The sequence below is a fragment of the Megalopta genalis genome, chromosome 1, assembly GCF_051020955.1.
Source record: "Megalopta genalis isolate 19385.01 chromosome 1, iyMegGena1_principal, whole genome shotgun sequence".
Taxonomy (NCBI): Eukaryota; Metazoa; Arthropoda; class Insecta; order Hymenoptera; family Halictidae; genus Megalopta; species Megalopta genalis.
The window spans coordinates 20907281-20925028 of NC_135013.1; the positions used below are offsets into that span (position 1 = coordinate 20907281).

Sequence of the window (17748 nt, forward strand, 5' to 3'; positions counted from 1 at the left end):
TTAAATAAAATCATCTGTAATGAGCCCAAGCGATTACATAAAGTAATAAAACAAATGGGTCAATCGACAAAATATTAATATTACGATAACATGATTAAAAAGATTTTAATTTTATATAAAATTAATGTAATTCATTCACTGTCCGAATATTTTTGCGACGTTAAATTTTGTCACAGTCTTGTTTATCGCTCTTATTATACAAAAGAACATGTGCAATAAATAAACGAGATTTATGTTTCTACTTACTTTAAGGAGTACTTTATTATATGAGAAAACAATTGATTCGATAATACTATCATAAACACAATAAAAAGGAGCAATAATTCTTCTGATAATATCGTGTCCGAATATTAATGCGAGTCACTGTATATGAGCGTCGATTAAGGAGAATTTATTGTATTGTCGCTTAAAGTTCTAATCACTGATGCTTCGCATTAGTAGTGTTTCAAATTGCGTAATTTTATTGAGTCTGTAGAATTTGTTACCACAATGTTTTTTCTGATAAATACGTAAATCTTATATGCTACTGTTCAATTAACACATCGAACTGAATTTTTTGAAATCGTGACTTGGGGCGTCGTTCCTCGTAGAATTACTAAAAAAAAAAAAAAACAGTCTACTTATACCCTGTATCAGATAATTTTTAAGTTTGCGTAAAACTTTAGAGTCCTATATCTGTCATAAACAAAATTTTCGTCGACTAATCTCCATAAATTTAAATACAATAAATGAAAATTGAAAGGCTTCTAATAATTAGATGATATAAAATGATTCCTTGAACTGACTTTAGGAAACAATTGTCATTATAAATGAATAAACATCATCAATCTAGCTCATTAACTAAATAATTCAGACGATAAAATTGTGCAGGAAGAAATATTGCTGATAAAAAGAATATGACAATGTGTCACATAAACAGCATAACAAAACGACGAAAGACCAAAAGTGAAAGTAAGCGACAAAGATAGATAATTAAATAAAGCGGGAAAGATTGAGAAAATAGAGAATAGAATATCCCACTGTCCAACGAAAACGAAATACGTTTCTTACTTTCCTTGCAACCGCGCAATACAAGGAAGTTAAGATCAACGCAACTCAAAAGTTATTATCGGAACGAATATTAGCAGAGGTGGCGAATGTCCTGCGATTTTTCCAGTGCGGAAAATTGAAATTCCCGGAACGCGAACTTTCCTGCGAGACTCGCGTTCAACACGGCACTGTGTCGTTCCACGTTTGACCATGCAGCGCAGTCAAAGTTTCCGCGGAGAGCTGTCGCGAGTCGAGAAACGAATCCGTAATTCGAGCCGTAATTTGCAATATTGTTTTGACACCGCGTAACCACGCGAAATTTGCGAACGAGCTTTTGTCACGAAGGATATCAATTAATGAAGGGCGCAATTAGCGGGACCGGTCGGGCCGGAGCACGGAGCGCCGAGCACACAAGCAAGCGTCTCTCGCCGCGAGCTCGAAATCCGGTATTCTTCGAGTTGTCGGCTGCTCGCTCGGCGAGCACGCTTCGCGTGTTCGCGCCGAGATAATCATCGGATTTTCATACGGGTCGCGCGTTAACGAGAATTCCTCCGATTTCGCGGAAAAACGTGGCAAAAGCGAACGGAAAGAGCCGAGCGCGGACGATCGTCGCGCGGTCGTCCACGCCGTGAATCGAATCGTCGATATTGCAAGAGTTAACAAAAATTTGAAAAACAGAAAAATTCGGCAGGAAACGATTGTGCTTCCGGAGCTTTAGCGTCTCGTCATCTTCTCGTCGGCGGTACACGTCCCGCTAACGTTTCGCCGAGCGGAGGAACCTGTAATCCCCGATCCTGTCTACCCGGATCATCCGTTCACTGTGCCGGCGCGGCGATAACGCGCAGCCTGTTCGTCCTCGGGACACGCTTTACCATGTACATCCGGTTTTCCTTCCTTGGCTTCGGCCGCCAGTTTATGGACACCGGTATTCAAATTGAAGAAGCGCAGCGGCACGAGAATTGGCTCATTGCCCCCGCACTTGAGCACCACTCGCGGAAAAGTGTCCTGTTTCTTCGGAAATGATCTCGATCGAACTCTTCACACGATAATGTATAAATTCTTCACAAGAGAGGCTTTTGCCACTTTATTTTAAGTAGCACTGTTCAAAGGAAGTGTTGTATTTTCGTTGAATTTGTAACTATTTGTATTTGAGCCTAAACGAAGCGTTATTGCATTCAGTTGGGCCTAAACTATTATGTCGCGAAGAGAAAAATGTATGATTTCATTAAAATGTGTGACATTTATTTCTGAGCTTTTTCTGCCGAGAACTAATTGAAGATCGTGGACTGCGGATTTTAGACATCCATGACAAAACTGGGTAGAATAAAAGTAGTGAAACCGTTTAGAGAATTTAAAATTTGTGTTGCATTCTTTTCAACTTATTTATAATCATTCATAAAAGAAATTCATGTCTATGTAGGTCCTCTATCTTGCAATTAATATGGATTAACTGTAATGCCAAATGCTGTCTCTACTATAACTAGTAATACTATATTAGTAATACTACTAGTATAGTAGATATAGTATTACTAGTATTACTAGTAATACTAGTATATATAGTAGTAGTATACTAGTAGTATTACTAATATAGTATTACTAGTTATAGTAGAGACATCACTTGGCATTATACTATAGTATTACTACTATACTATAGTATTACTAGTATTACTACTATTCTATAGTATTACTAGTATTACTACTATACTATAGTATTACTAGTATTACTACTATTCTATAGTATTACTAGTATTACTACTATACTATAGTATTACTAGTATTACTACTATTCTATAGTATTACTAGTATTACTACTATTCTATAGTATTACTAGTATTACTACTATACTATAGTATTACTAGTATTACTACTATTCTATAGTATTACTAGTATTACTAGTATTACTACTATTCTATAGTATTACTAGTATTACTAGTATTACTACTATTCTATAGTATTACTAGTATTACTAGTAATACTATATCTACTATACTAGTAGTATTACTAATATAGTATTACTAGTTATAGTAGAGACAGCATTTGGCACTATAATTAATCTATATTAATTGCAAGATAGAGGACCTACATATATAGACATAAATATTACTAGTAAAATATAATATTACTAGTAATACTAGTAATACTATATCTACTATACCATACTATATCTACTATACTATAGTATTACTAGTAATACTATATCTATTGTACTATGACTAATGCTGTACCTCGCATAAACGAACTGTTTGTAAAATTAATTATTTGAACATCGAGTTGTAAGTACCGATGTAACGTAGTTGTAAGTATTACAGTAATCTCTCCCTAAAAGACGCAGAGTCGGAATTGTAACCGACAGGTGTGAGAATAGTAAAATACGATTGCTCGAGCCTTGCGGGTCGCCTTTATAGTTGCAGACATCTTGTGTGTGTATTAGAGAGAGAAAGAGAGAGAGAGAGAGAGAGAGAGAGAGAGAGAGAGAATGAAACTCGGATCGAACGAAACTACCTGGAAAGCTGCGTCCAGCATGCCGGTGAACAATACTATGAATACATTGTAATGCTAGAATAAAAACGATGACTTAACTTTGTCATTTTCAGTTCTTTATACATGAATTTTTTGTAATACATTGGTCAGATTTTTCCAATTAAAATGAGACCAAACACGACGTGCTTTAGACTATATTTATTCATTATACGTAGCAAGTAACTTATTTTATTTACGAAAAAAGCATTAGAAAATCCGACTACACATGTTGTTCGAAAGAAAATATCAGTGAAGTTATACTATTCGGCCTACGTTCGACTGACATTCGGAGAAGAGATGCTTCAATTTGACGACATTCGGAGGATAGATGATAGTAAACAAAAATGGACAATTTGGGAAGAGGAAGTACGATTATTCCAGTCTTGCACCTCGTTTTTATAATTTTGACAATCGGCGACTATAAAAATGAGCCGCGAGGTTCGAATAATCGTATCTCCTATTACTAATATTTACTTATTCACTTAACATTAACATATGATATATACACAATAAAAGAAAAACGCAGGAGAAATTCAAATTACTGCTGTAGAATGGTATTCAGCAAAGCAGGGAACGATCGATAATGGCACTTTGCACGCGCCGAACACCAATATCGTGAATTATTCGTACAATTATTCACATTTTTTATATGTTTGTTTTATTTCGGCTTGACCTCAAAATATCCGAAACGTCTTGAAATTCGAGAATATGTTTTTATTCTCACGAAAATTACAATTTAAATAGCCAATGGTCACTATTTTTTACGCACGACGAGTATACTCGCGCACAGATTGTGCACAAAAGTGGACAATTTGGGAAAAGAAGATACGATTATTCGAGCCTTGCGTCTCTGGTTTTTATAGTTACCGATCGTCGATCGATTTGTCCTCTCCCCAAATTGTCGATTTTTCTGCGCAATCCGAGCGCGAAATTAGGGCGAAATTACTGTACTCGTAAAACACAGCTAACCGGTTAAGCGACCGAGTCATGGAATAACGCCGGCGAATTACACTGGCCGATTATGGAGTGTTACCCCCCCCGATTCATTTATTATGATCGTTAGAACGGCGCGAAGGTGGCGCGGGTGGCCGAGAGCATAGAAGGGAAATAATGGAAATATAGGACATCGATAGAAAATTATCCCAATCGATTATATCTAGAGCGGGCACGTTAACGGGATAATTCGATAATGTGGCGCAAAGTGATTTCGAATATAATAACACGCTCGACGCATTAATTTGCCCGGACGCGATAATGCAAAAGGTGTTTAAACGGCCGGCGACTGCAGTTATAATCGAATAACTCCGAGGGGGCCGCGACGCTATTATTTTTCCCGACACGGGCCTTAACGACGCAACACCGACACCGTGTACCTACGATTGCCCAGGCAGTTCCGTAATTGACTGTATCGAGCTTCGAATTCGACCTAGATATCCTTTGAAACCGGCTAAACTCTCCGGGGAATTATTTAAACTGCCTGCGAATCACGAGGCAATAACGAACTGGAAAGTTCGAACGTCTAATGCCAATATTGATTTCGCGTCAAAATTTCCCCAGCTCTGCGCCGATGGAAAAAGAGAGGATCGAAGCCGTACGGAAGTTTTATTCGAAACAGTAATTGACTGTCTGGATGGCTTGACCCCGTGCGCTTCCTTTTTTAGGGACGCTCCGCGCAATCGGTCAGATTAATTCGAAAATATAAACGTCCATCAGGCGTAATAAGCTGCTCCGCAAATTTCAGATTCGGATTCCGGTATTTTAAATTTGAAGCTTTCGGTGTCACGACTTATCGAATATATTTTCCTTCATCGAAATATACTCGTTCGTAATTACCGTAATTTCGTATATCGGTAAACGAATTTGCAACTTTTTTTTTACTTTTATATGAAGATCGCATGAATGAATTTTTCTGCATTGTTGGACTTGCTCTGTACTTCGCTATCTTGTTTTCATATAATTGTTGGATTGTCCAATGAATTAATAATAACCGTACCATCGTCGGTCAAATGACCGCTTCAGCTTTTATTCTATAAATTATTGAAATTATATAGACGCATCCACCGGGAAACATTAATTAAATTTATTCATTCGGATGTATATTAATTTAAAATTTGCAAAAAAATGAAATAAATTAAGTTTTAGAATTTTTATAAGGCAACGCATATACGAGACGCTTTTAACGCTCGGTACGGTTAGTGTTCATTCAAAGTTTATATTCTCATGCAATGACGTTTTTAATGTAATTCATAGTTCAACAATAATACCGAGGAAGAATGAAATCCTTTGGAAGCTTTTCCTTTTCAAACTCTGAATAGGCTACAAAAAAATAAATCCTCGTTTACAGTGACAACTAAAATACCTTTTTAGACAGCAACCAGTGGAACCTTGGTACAAAATTAAAATATTTATATCATTTTACCTGAACTTCTATGACATCCAGTAAATTAAATGCGGCGCGAAGTATGTTTCGCCAAATTTTATTCAACACAATTAAAGCAAAAGAAAATATGTAGACGAAAACGATCATAAAATACGCCGAATAAATAGCTTTAAATAAATATGCACTTAAAATATCAAACAATTTTTTTTTTAAATCCAAATTGCATCTTATTGAAACAATCGGTCGGAAAATTTTGAAACACTACTGTTCCTGTAAATGTATGTATGTATGAAACTTTCATTCCAAGCATTTTATAAATCTTGATGAATTTTGAGAGTTCGCGTCAATCCGTATCTATGTCACAAACGAAGGAAACATTAACACTGAACCTACCGAGCGCTAAACGAGACTGAGAAATGTTGTTTTATAAGAATGATATGATTGAATTTATTTAGTCATTTCGTCATTTTTATACTAATGTATGCTTGAGTTGAGAAATCGATTCAACTTGTAAAGGAATCTTTATAGCGACAATCAATCTTACAATAGAAAATAAAACGGTCGAAATGACCGGCATGATATGTTTAGTGTTAATAATAAAATATACACCTATTACATATATATTATTCTATTATTTATTATTATTATTATTATTATTATATTAATTATTCTATTATTTATTATATTTATATTATATATATATATATATATATATGTATGTATATATATACAGGGTGTCCCAAAATTATGGTACTTCCGGGAAATTAGAGATTACTCAGGTCATTCGAAGCAACTTTTTCCTTTACAAAAATTTTCTCCGAGGCGTCGTTGGCGAATTATTAACGAAAAACACTGACCAATGAGAGACGAGCTCGGCTGACGTGAAGCGAGCGCGCCAGGTCCAGCGCCGCGTCAGCTAATCTCGCCTCTCATTGGTAGCCGTCTTTCGTTAATAACTCGTGAACGAAGCCACGGATTGTATTTTTGCTAAGAGAAAAGTTACTTCAAATCACACCAGGAACTCCGTATTTTCCGGAAATACCATAATTTTGAACTTACGTACGTACTTTAAAACTTACGTAATCGCTATTAGCGGTCTCAGAGGCTGCTAATGTTTATTGCTTTATTATTGATATAAAAGTGTCGAATAAAAAGTCAAAACCAATTGTTCTTACTCTGCACATGAATAAAGTAGAGATCCAAGTTCGAATGAGTAGAAGCAAGTGTATTAAAAATGTTCCTCTTTTTAGATTCTCACGATTTTTCTTGCAATTATATTGCCACCACAGACGAATAAGTAATTGATAACGTTCCGAGAGACCAATTATAGCACTTACGGGTTAAGCAAATAGCATTGTCGGTGCCACAAGGTTCGACATTGCACAAGTGTAACGCACGATCGACGATTAATCGAAACATTGTAGGTTGGCGGAAAGCCCGAGGTGTCTCGGTTGCCGGGAAACCGTTCGACTTTCGCGATTATTTGCTTAATGCCGGCGAATTTCGGGTTAATACGCGACGCGCGGAGGCAGTTGATGATAATACAGGATCCTTACCTAAGCGCATCCGAGGATCCGGGTCTCAGAGACTTAACGATCACGAGGTCGCTGCTGGTGTTCCGGAAAACTTCGTCGTATCCAGGAAACCTGTCGACCTCGCAAATGTGAACGTCGCCGAAGTATCCGCAGCCGAGGTTTTCAACGATGTTGAGCTTCTCCCGGGGGAAGTCTAAGATGCACTCGGGCACCTCGTCTTCCTCCTCCGTAAGCATATCCTCGGGACTGTAGCTTGTCATGCTGCTAGAGGCTTTCGCGCTCATTGGCGGTGGCGTGCTCGGCGTGGGGGACGGCGGCAACGGCGGCAGAGAATTCTGTAATAAAAGGCAAATGCGCCGATGAAACGGAAAAGCCGAAAATATTTCCAAACACACAGTCGCGGAACTTCATTCCTTATCTCTCGCTTCATTTCATGCAATCTTCTAGCGGTTCTACCGGCGGAATTAATATATTTAATCCTCGCAGTCGGGAATGTATGCATAAAAGATCCCTATGCGATATTCGTCCACTTCGTTTTGCATTTTTGTTCGAATGGGCGCGTTGTTGGTTGCCGGTTGATGGTTTCAAATCCGAGATATTAAATCGTTGAAAATATTTTGGAAGGATTTTTTGGACTCCTATTGTTTTAAAATTTCTCTTAATATGTACAGTAATTTCTCCCTAATTCGCGCTCAGATTGCGCACAAAAATGGACAGTTTGGGAAAAGGAGATGCGGTTATTCGAGCCTCGCATCTCATTTTTATAGTTGCTGACAATCGGTAACTATAAGAACGAACCACAAGGTTAATCCTAGCAATCGGAAATGTATGCATAAAAGATCCCTATGCGATATTCGTCCACTTCGTCTTGCATTTTTGTTCGAACGGATGCGTTGTTGCTTGCCGGTTGATGGTTTCAAATCCGAGATATCGAATCGTTGAAAATATTTTGGAAGGATTTTTTGGACTCCTATTGTTTTAAAATTTCTCTTAATATAGTAATTTCTCCCTAATTCGCGCTAAGATTGCGCACAAAAATGGACAGTTTGGGAAAAGGAGATGCGATTACTCGAGCCTCGATATAAGAACGAACCACAAGGCGCAATTAGGGCAGCGCGAATTAGGGAGAAATTACTGTATATCGGAGTACACTCGGAACACGGTTTCGACGTAATACGGAACGGATTCTCGATACGACACGCAACGAATCTGTCATGTTATAGAAGAAGTTCGTAATATAGTATATATATATATATATATATATTAATATATTATTAATTATATTATAATAATATATATATTATATTATATATAAATAAATGAGAATTTACGAACTTCTATAACGAACTTCTATTATATTATATATATAATATATAATAGAAGTTCGTAAATTCTCATTTATTTATATATAATATAATATATATATTATTATAATATAATTAATAATATATTAATATATATATATTCTCATTGGATCTTCGGATCTTTTTAGGGATTCAAAATAAATGAGAATTTACGAACTTCTATAACGAACTTCTATTATATTATATGTATAATATTATATCTATATATATTATATATAATATAATATAATAGAAGTTCGTTATAGAAGTTCGTAAATCCTCATTTATTTTGAACCCCTAAAAAGATCCGAAGATCCAATGAGAAAATTTAAATAAATACGAACATGAAAAATGATCAGCAAAATCGTCTTTCTCGTCTTTTCTCGCTACTTGTTTTGAAACTATGTCAACGTTTGTGTTATGCTTGTATGGTCGAGAATGTTAGCTAAATTGTTTTTCAGAAGCTTTTCGAAATTCGGAATATTAATGGCTCGCGAAAATGTTCGATGTCCTAAAGGAGACGACATTCGAAAGTATATCTATGAAAAATTGCGAAAGTTTTTCATTAGAAGCTTAATGGTCTTGCTAAGAAAATGGGGATAAGTTGAGCGACAACGGTATCAATTACTCTTCCTCCAGGAACTTAAAGGAACTTATGAAATGCTGATAGATGACTGGACCAATAAGAATGAATTTACTGAGCTTTAAAGTAAAAAGAAATAATGGCAGGATTTTGTTCGCTGTTGTTCGATAACGATACTTTCTAGATACAGATAAATTCTCCCTAATTTTTCTTCAGCTCGTAAACGAAAATGGACAATTCGAGAGGAGGAGATACGATTATTTATTCTCGGCGATTAATTATTTATTTATTATTTATTATCGGCAACTATAAAAATAAGTCGCGAGGCTCGATTAATCGCGTCTCATCTTCCCAAATTGCCAATTTTTGTTTACAAGCTGAAGGAAAATTCGAGAGAATTCACTGTATATCTATTCATTTTACATTTTACAAGATGCAGCAGAGTCCAGAGAAGAGTCCATTTGGAGCTCCGCTAAATGCAGCGTCGCGTTAACTCCAACGGATCCCTGAAGTATTTAATTACCGCGTTCGTATTATTCATGAACCCGTTATCGGTGCCCCATTCCGTTCAATTATTTTTCCGTTACCTTCGAGGGTAATTAGAAAGCGAATGTCGAAAAATCACGGACGATCTTTCTTCGGTAAATACACTGGCGATTAGCGATATTCAATTTAAAGGGGAACGGCGCCGTAATCGGATGAAAATACGTGCAAGGCCACCGGGAACTTAAGTAATCAATAAACACACCCTTTACAATATCGCTCGGTAATCTGCGTGTGCCAACGAAAGACGTTTCCCTTGGACGTCTCGCATTAGTTATGATTGATAGTGCCCTCTGGTTGCCATGTTTTTTATCCATTATGCTTCATTATTCTTCGTTCGAAGTGTTTCAACGTCGCCCGACAAATTCCGAGCGTGAGAAAAATTGATTGTGATCCTGTTCCCATCGGTGAAAAGCCGCATTTCCACTGCGGCCACGAAACCGATTCATCGATCTCGAAATCGCGTTACACGAGCGCGTAATCGTCCGAAGAATATATATTATTATATATTATTTATTAATATTTATATATATAATATATATAATATATATTATATATTATATATTATTACTACTATATTATTATATTTATTATATAATATTATATCATATTTATTATTATAGTAGTAATTTATATTACTACTATATTATATTGTATATTATTACTGTTATTATATATTATTATATAAAATTATTATATATTATATATATTATTATATATAATATATAATAATTTTAATAATATATTGTATATATATATAAAATATATATTATATATATTATTATATATAATATATATATTATTAGCTATTTTATAGAGTAGTGGACTGAAAGATGCTAAGACGTTAACGTAATTTTAACCATCCATTGATAATCCAATGTTTATAATTACGTATAGTGAAACATTCACAAAATCGCTATAACCCTAACGATTGTTCAGATTTTTAAGAATCATTTTCACATAATGTTTTATACACTTCGAACTACAAAATTGCCCAATCAAAAGACGAACAAAACGAGACCGACTAATAACTCCCACAATTTTCAATAAAATGACACATAAACATTTGCGCTGTCACATCGAACGTGTGTATAAATGTATGTACAAAAATTCAGCTCATTCGATCGCTGCCAAACATTGCAGTGAAAACGCGCACGCAGACTGGAGAACGATCGAAGCACATGTCCCGGAAGAATGTGTTAATTATAATTATTCGCATTGTCGTTCGACTAATTTTACAACCTCTATTTTATTAATTTATTCGAACGAAGAATTATTTCACTAAACAGACGAATAATTTATGACGAATAATGAATAATTGATATTCGAATAAAATATTATAAACTCGGCAGAATAATAATAATTCGGCTAATTATCTCAGACACAAATATTTGTTCGAAACAATTCGAGTATAATTGCTGAACCGTGAAACGAGAATCACGCGCGAACCGCGAATCGCTGAATAGGAAGGACGCGCAATAAACTATCCGGAGCGTTCGACGAGGAGATCGGTGCAAGGCACGAATTATTTTTTTCGCGCAGCCGCGGAATCTCGGCGGGACAAAATTCAGCGAAATGAAATTAAAGCAGAGACCGGGAACAGCGTGGCAGCGAAACAACATGGAATTAAGAGGAGAGCCCGTCGTCGGATAAGCTCGCGCCGGGCAGCAACCCTCGAAAGGGAAACGATTCAAGTGGCCGGCCCGCGTGCTGCGATCGCGTTGTAAGATCCTAGAGTCACGAAGTGGTGTTTGACACAGTTCCGAGCGGCCCGAAGTGGCCCGCATTAATGCCCCCGAGAAGGACTAATCGTCACGGATCGCATGTCTGCCGTACATTTTTGATACTCACCTTGCAGATCTCCGTACTGGCGTAATACTTTTCCGGCGGCGGTGGTATGGGCGGCGGATTAGATGGATATTCTTGAGCCGGGGGAATTGGCCTGGCAAGATTGATCGCCGTGTTCAGCGCCAGCGGAATAACCGGCTGCGCCTCCGTGATCCCTGTCCGGTGATACCGTGAAAGGCAGAAAGAATTTTTGACAAGGTTAGAGACACACGATGGCCACGGTGCACGGAACGGAATCGCGACTCGTGCCGCGCGGTACTCGATCCTCGCCGCTTTGCGGACAAAAATCGCGGCACCGAGTGAAATCTTATGCGCAAAAATTGCTCGCAAGATTTCTCGCAGCATTTCTGTACACGAAAAAATGCGCTCGATGACAGAGAACTCGAAAGTGGTTCAATTTCGTTTATCGATCTCCTGACTGCGGTTACACGATTCTTTCGAGCCAGTGCATTTTTAATAGTCATCTTACTTAATTTGCAGAAATTCAATTCAATAAATTAGATTAAATTATGCTACATTAGAAGAAAGAATCATGGATGATATTCTACATTTGCTCTCATGCATTATTTTCGCAGTATTATCTTTTCACAATCTTTTGTAGAATTTACATCACGAATCGAGTGTGTTTTCATGCAATTATTCATTTCGTTAAATTGAAAATTATTTGTTGCTGCCAATGTCCCTTTAGACGTCGAATCACTTTTGATTCTATAATGCATTCTGGATTCTATAATGGAAAATATCAATAATATACAACGCGACAAAGTCTAAACATTCGAAAACAGTTTGTTCGCGAGTAAAGATTGTGACAAAGATTCCATTTATAATTTTTTAAAATAAAAGAACGATCTTAAAAAATGTTCGATTCTTCCATTGCCAAAATCTAGAAACGTAAAACGAAACAAAAATTGTCTCGTTTTATTAGGGAGGTCATCAAAGACAAAAAAGTGCTAATTGCCATGGTTTAAGCAAATATTTTTCCTTCACGATTATAGTGATCTGAAGCTGAAAACACAGTTTTAAAATGAAAACAATAATTAAGATTAGGTACCTATGAATCAAATGACTCGACAAATTTTTGATCGAGTACACGTACATTTTCTCTGCCTTTGTCCCATATTTAAGAATTGTCCACTGTGCGACCATTGCATGCAGGCACTTCCGCCGGCTTTTTCTATCGTCGCGGATTTGTTTTATTGCTACACGTTGGCACGTCTCCCAGTGTGTTTCCCTTATCTTTGTGGTACATCGATCACACCGGCTGATTAGGGGCCATGCGAATTAAACCTTTGTCTCGTTGGTCGACGGGTCCCACGGCTCGCATCGGAAACAGTTTTTAAACCGTGCTAGTAGTTTAAGGAAGCGGCGATTATTAATGCGAACCGAGCGAAAAGCATTTTCGCGGTCTAATGAATCAGCTGGAGACAAATGGTTTCACTGATTAGTCGAATACCAGTGTTCGCGCGTTCATCCATCCGGCATCAGTGACCTGGTAAACCCGCGTTCTGTGGCCAAAATTCAATTTTAAATTTAATTTCAAAATTCTTAAATTTAACATATTGAAAATGTTTGCTTTGCGGTAAATTGAGGACTCTTTAAAGCTCCCAAATTGAAAATATTATTCGTTTTAGATGATTCTGTGTTGAGATACTGCCTTCTAAATACAAAATCCTATATATATTATAATAATATATTATTAAATCCTATTATATATTATATAATATAATATATAATATTATATTATATATATAAATATTATATTATATATATAAATATTATATTATTATTATTATATTTATATATATATATATATTTATATATTATATAATATTATATATTAGAAAACCAGTTTCAATGACGGTTTTGTATATAGGGTGCCCCATAATTATATTAACACCCGGAAAGGGGTAATTCCCGAGGTCATTTGAAGTTACTTTTTCCTTAGCGAAAATTCAATCCACGGCTTCGTTCACGAGTTATTAATAAAAAGACACTAACCAATGAAAAGCGAGCACATCTGGCGCGAGGCGGCCGAGCCAACGAGCGGTCGAGTCCCAGTTCCGCTCATCGGCACGGCCGCCTCGCGCCAGATGTGCTCGCTTTTCATTGGTCACCGTTTTTCCTTAATAATTCGTAAAGGAAACCGCGGATTGCATTTTTGCTAAGGAAAAAGTTACTTAAAATGATCTCAGGAATCATTCCTTTCCGGGGATTAACATAATTATGGAACACCCTGTATATTATACACTGTATATTATGTACTTGAAGTATTGAATCTAGTTTTAGTCATTTGTTTAGTCCGTGTACAAATGGCGTAAAATTTTTTTATAACAATCCAAACTTCGAGAAGAGTTTTGAAAAATCTATAAAGACTTGTAAGTATTAGACCGTTTTTATATGAAGTATTTAATAATTGCTAAAAAGAGGATATATTTGCAACCTCCGTGTCTGAAATAATTTCAACAAATAGATGTTAACAGTATTCCGTCGCCTTGATGAAGAGTATAAACAAACCACAATTTTTCATTCATTTCTGATGATTTGACAAAAAACTGTCTTTAACAAAAGTTGATCAGTATTCGCTGTTCTACAAATTAGAATATATTGGGTTATTGCAAAAGTAATTTTCGGTATTTCTGTAAGCTATCTATCTGAAAAATCGAAATTCCTTTTGGAACAACCCAATAACAATTTGCAAACAACATTTTCTTTCGTCGATAATGCTGGTCACCTCGACTTTTTAAACGTTAATCCATATTTTCGACTTCATAATAAAAACTTTCGAATTTAACAAACTACTATATTAAAACCGTAAACCTTAAAACAACTCTAAAATAATTTGGACCACAGAAATCGAATTCCCGGACCAGTGCGCATTGTGTAATCGGCTATCCGTGTTATTGCGATTACGGCGAGAATTGCTCTAGAATTTTGCGTATTTCGGTATTCGTGTTTAACCGAGTGCTGGTTTTCAATTGGACTCGAGATGGAGCTCGCTGGAAGTTGGTTGGAGCTCGCGATACAGATTATAGGTCGACGGAAGAATCGTTTAGCTCACGCCACAGTTCAAATTGTTTTTTGCTGAAGCCGTTCCAAGTTTACGGAACTTCTTGCCAACATGCTTGACCACGATTCGTCGGCGCAACATGCAACGAACCGTAGAGCCGGTAAAACGGAAATCATAAAAATTGCCGGGTTTCGCGGCCGGATTTGAAACAGGCTTGTTGGGCGCGTGTAGGCGGATCAATAAAATCTTTCGCTTGAAATATTCAAGCGTCCATTAAAGAGCTTCCTCTGAAACATTGATCGCAAAATTCGTAAAAATGACGATTCCGTGTAGCATAAACCGCATTCGACACTTTCAACGTGTTTCCAAAATACCCGACGGATCCCGACGAACACTGTATCGATTCGCCCGGAATTTTGCAACAGAACCGTTCTACGCGAAATTTATCGTTGATTTCTGCAGTTCAGAACTACTTTTTTGTAGACAGGGAAACCGTTTCAGCGGCGGAAACGTGCCGGACGAAAATTACGAGGGCAAATTTTGACGATCCCGAAACAATTCATTTTGCTATTCGTCGGAGATATTGTCTTTCGGCGTCCCTTGAAGCTAAAAGCAAACGCGGGAACGCGATTTGCCGGGGAAAAATTTCAACGCGGTAGAAATTTCAATATTGATTAAAGTCACGATAAAACCGGCGAGCGTTACGCTTATTTATGAGCTTTTTCTGCTGATGCACAATCAAAGATCACGTGTAGGCTACGGATTATAGACATCTACGACGACACTGGGTAGATAAAATGCAAAATAGCGAACCCATTTTTAGGTATATAAAACTACTTTTGTATTCTTTTCAAATTGAATACAGACTATCTATAGTTTGCACAGAAATTCGCAGTTTCTGACAGGTGCGACGTCTCGCATAGACGAACTATTTTTCAAATTAATTATTCGATGTTGTAAGCATTGTCAAAATCCGATATACCGTGCATGGAACAGAATTTAATAGTTTGATATAGAAAGGAAAAATTATGCTACCACTGTGCTACGATCTTATGCGCGAATCTCTTGCGGTAGAACTTTCAATATTCATTAGCCACGAGAAACCTAGACGGTGAGATATTTATGAACATTTTCTGCTGATGCACAATTAAAGATCACGTGTAGGCTACTGATTATAGACATCTACGACGACACTGGGTAGATAAAATGCAAAATAGCGAACCCATTTTTAGGTATATAAAACTACTTTTGTATTCTTTTCAAATTGAATACAGACTATCTATAGTTTGCACAAAAATTCGCAGTTTCTGACAGGTGCGACGTCTCGCATAAACGAACTATTTTTCAAATTAATTATTCGATGTTGTAAGCATTGTCAAAATCCGATATACCGTGCATGAAACAGAATTTAATAGTTTGATGTAGAAAAGAAAAATTATTCTACCACTATACTACGATCTTATGCGCGAATCTCTTATGATAGAACTTTCAATATTCATTAGTCACGAGAAACCTAGACGGTGAGATATTTAAAATCGATTAAGGACGTACCGCCGGCACACAATGGCCAAATAAATCACGTGGAAGTTCCTAATGATTTGTGCTCATGTAAGTATTGGCTTAAGTGCCGCGAACTCTATAATAATCTGTCGGCCATTAGCCTGTAATTTAATTCGAGCGCTGCCCGCCTGCATATCGCGGTAGGTGTTGCGTTTATCGTCGCGGCCGATGCCTGTAGTCCACCACGGTTTTACGTAATTTTAGCCAAACGCAAACTCGATAATGCGCCGCAGCGCAAACCTGCTCGTTTCGAGTTTTCCCCACTATTTAATTAAAACACACAACGCTGTAATAAATATCGATCGCGGAGCCCGGAGCTCGAGATCTGGCGCTGAAATTTCTCCGGCAATTAACGAACGATATCGGCAACCGCAAAGCTGGAAATTGATAATAATTATGATCCAGAACCGTCTTCTTTTGTGCTCCGATTTAAAACTGCTTCGCGCTACACGCGTTAAGCCCTCGAGCCTCGACGATCAGACTTTATTTCAGTGATTCATTGTTCTACAATATAATTCCGATCATATGTTGCAATCAATGCACCGAAATTTCTGCATTCGTTGCACATTAGAGCTTTCAAAGTGTTGATAAAGTACAAGAAATTTCATGCAAATTCATTCTAATATCTGTCGAAAGAATTGTTGAAAAAGATTGCTTTTATTTAGGTAATCTGCTTTCAATTTAGGTACCATGGATCGTTAATATTGCTAGCAATGCACTTGCATTTCAGTTGCGGAGATATATGCTTTATTTGGTTTAATTTTGGGAATCGTTTTATGAAAAGTCTCTAAAGTGTTAATACAATACTAAATTCTAGTAAAAAGTAGTATTATAGACAATACTACATTGTGTCTAATAAATTTTGGAAATCGTTTTATGAAAAATCTCTGAAGTGTTAATACAATACTAAATTCTAGTAAAAAGTAGTATTAGACAATACTACAATGTGTCTAATAAATTTTGGAAATCGTTTTATGAAAAATCTCTGAAGTATTAATACAATACTAAATTCTAGTAAAAAGTAGTATTAGACAATACTACAATGTGTCTAATAAATTTTGGAAATCGTTTTATGAAAAATCTCTGAAGTGTTAATACAATACTAAATTCTAGTAAAAAGTAGTATTAGACAATACTACAATGTGTCTAATAAATTTTGGAAATCGTTTTATGAAAAATCTCTGAAGTATTAATACAATACTAAATTCTAGTAAAAAGTAGTATTAGACAATACTATAAAAATTCTAAATTCGGCTCAATATGTGTTACAGACTCGTTGTATAATTTTATTTCTTGAAATAAAATTATCAAAAATATTTAATTTAATTTAGTGCCAGTTTTCTTACGTTGTTCAACAGAAACACATGCATAAATTTCCGTCGTCCATCGATTCCTGCAAT

The 17748-nt window shown here is 36.4% G+C and overlaps 1 protein-coding gene across 3 annotated transcripts in view; it reads right to left on the minus strand.

Moving 5' to 3' along the window:
- Positions 1 to 17748, minus strand: part of Ddr (discoidin domain-containing receptor 2) — a 529507-nt gene that overhangs the window by 52260 nt on the left and 459499 nt on the right. For all 3 annotated transcript variants that reach the window (XM_076523238.1, XM_076523242.1, XM_033472527.2), the window contains 2 exons: positions 11785 to 11936; positions 7486 to 7799 (listed from right to left, as the gene is read on the minus strand). In XM_076523238.1, coding sequence (XP_076379353.1) covers positions 7486 to 7799; positions 11785 to 11936 — 466 coding nt within the window. The remainder of the gene's footprint in view (positions 1 to 7485; positions 7800 to 11784; positions 11937 to 17748) is intronic.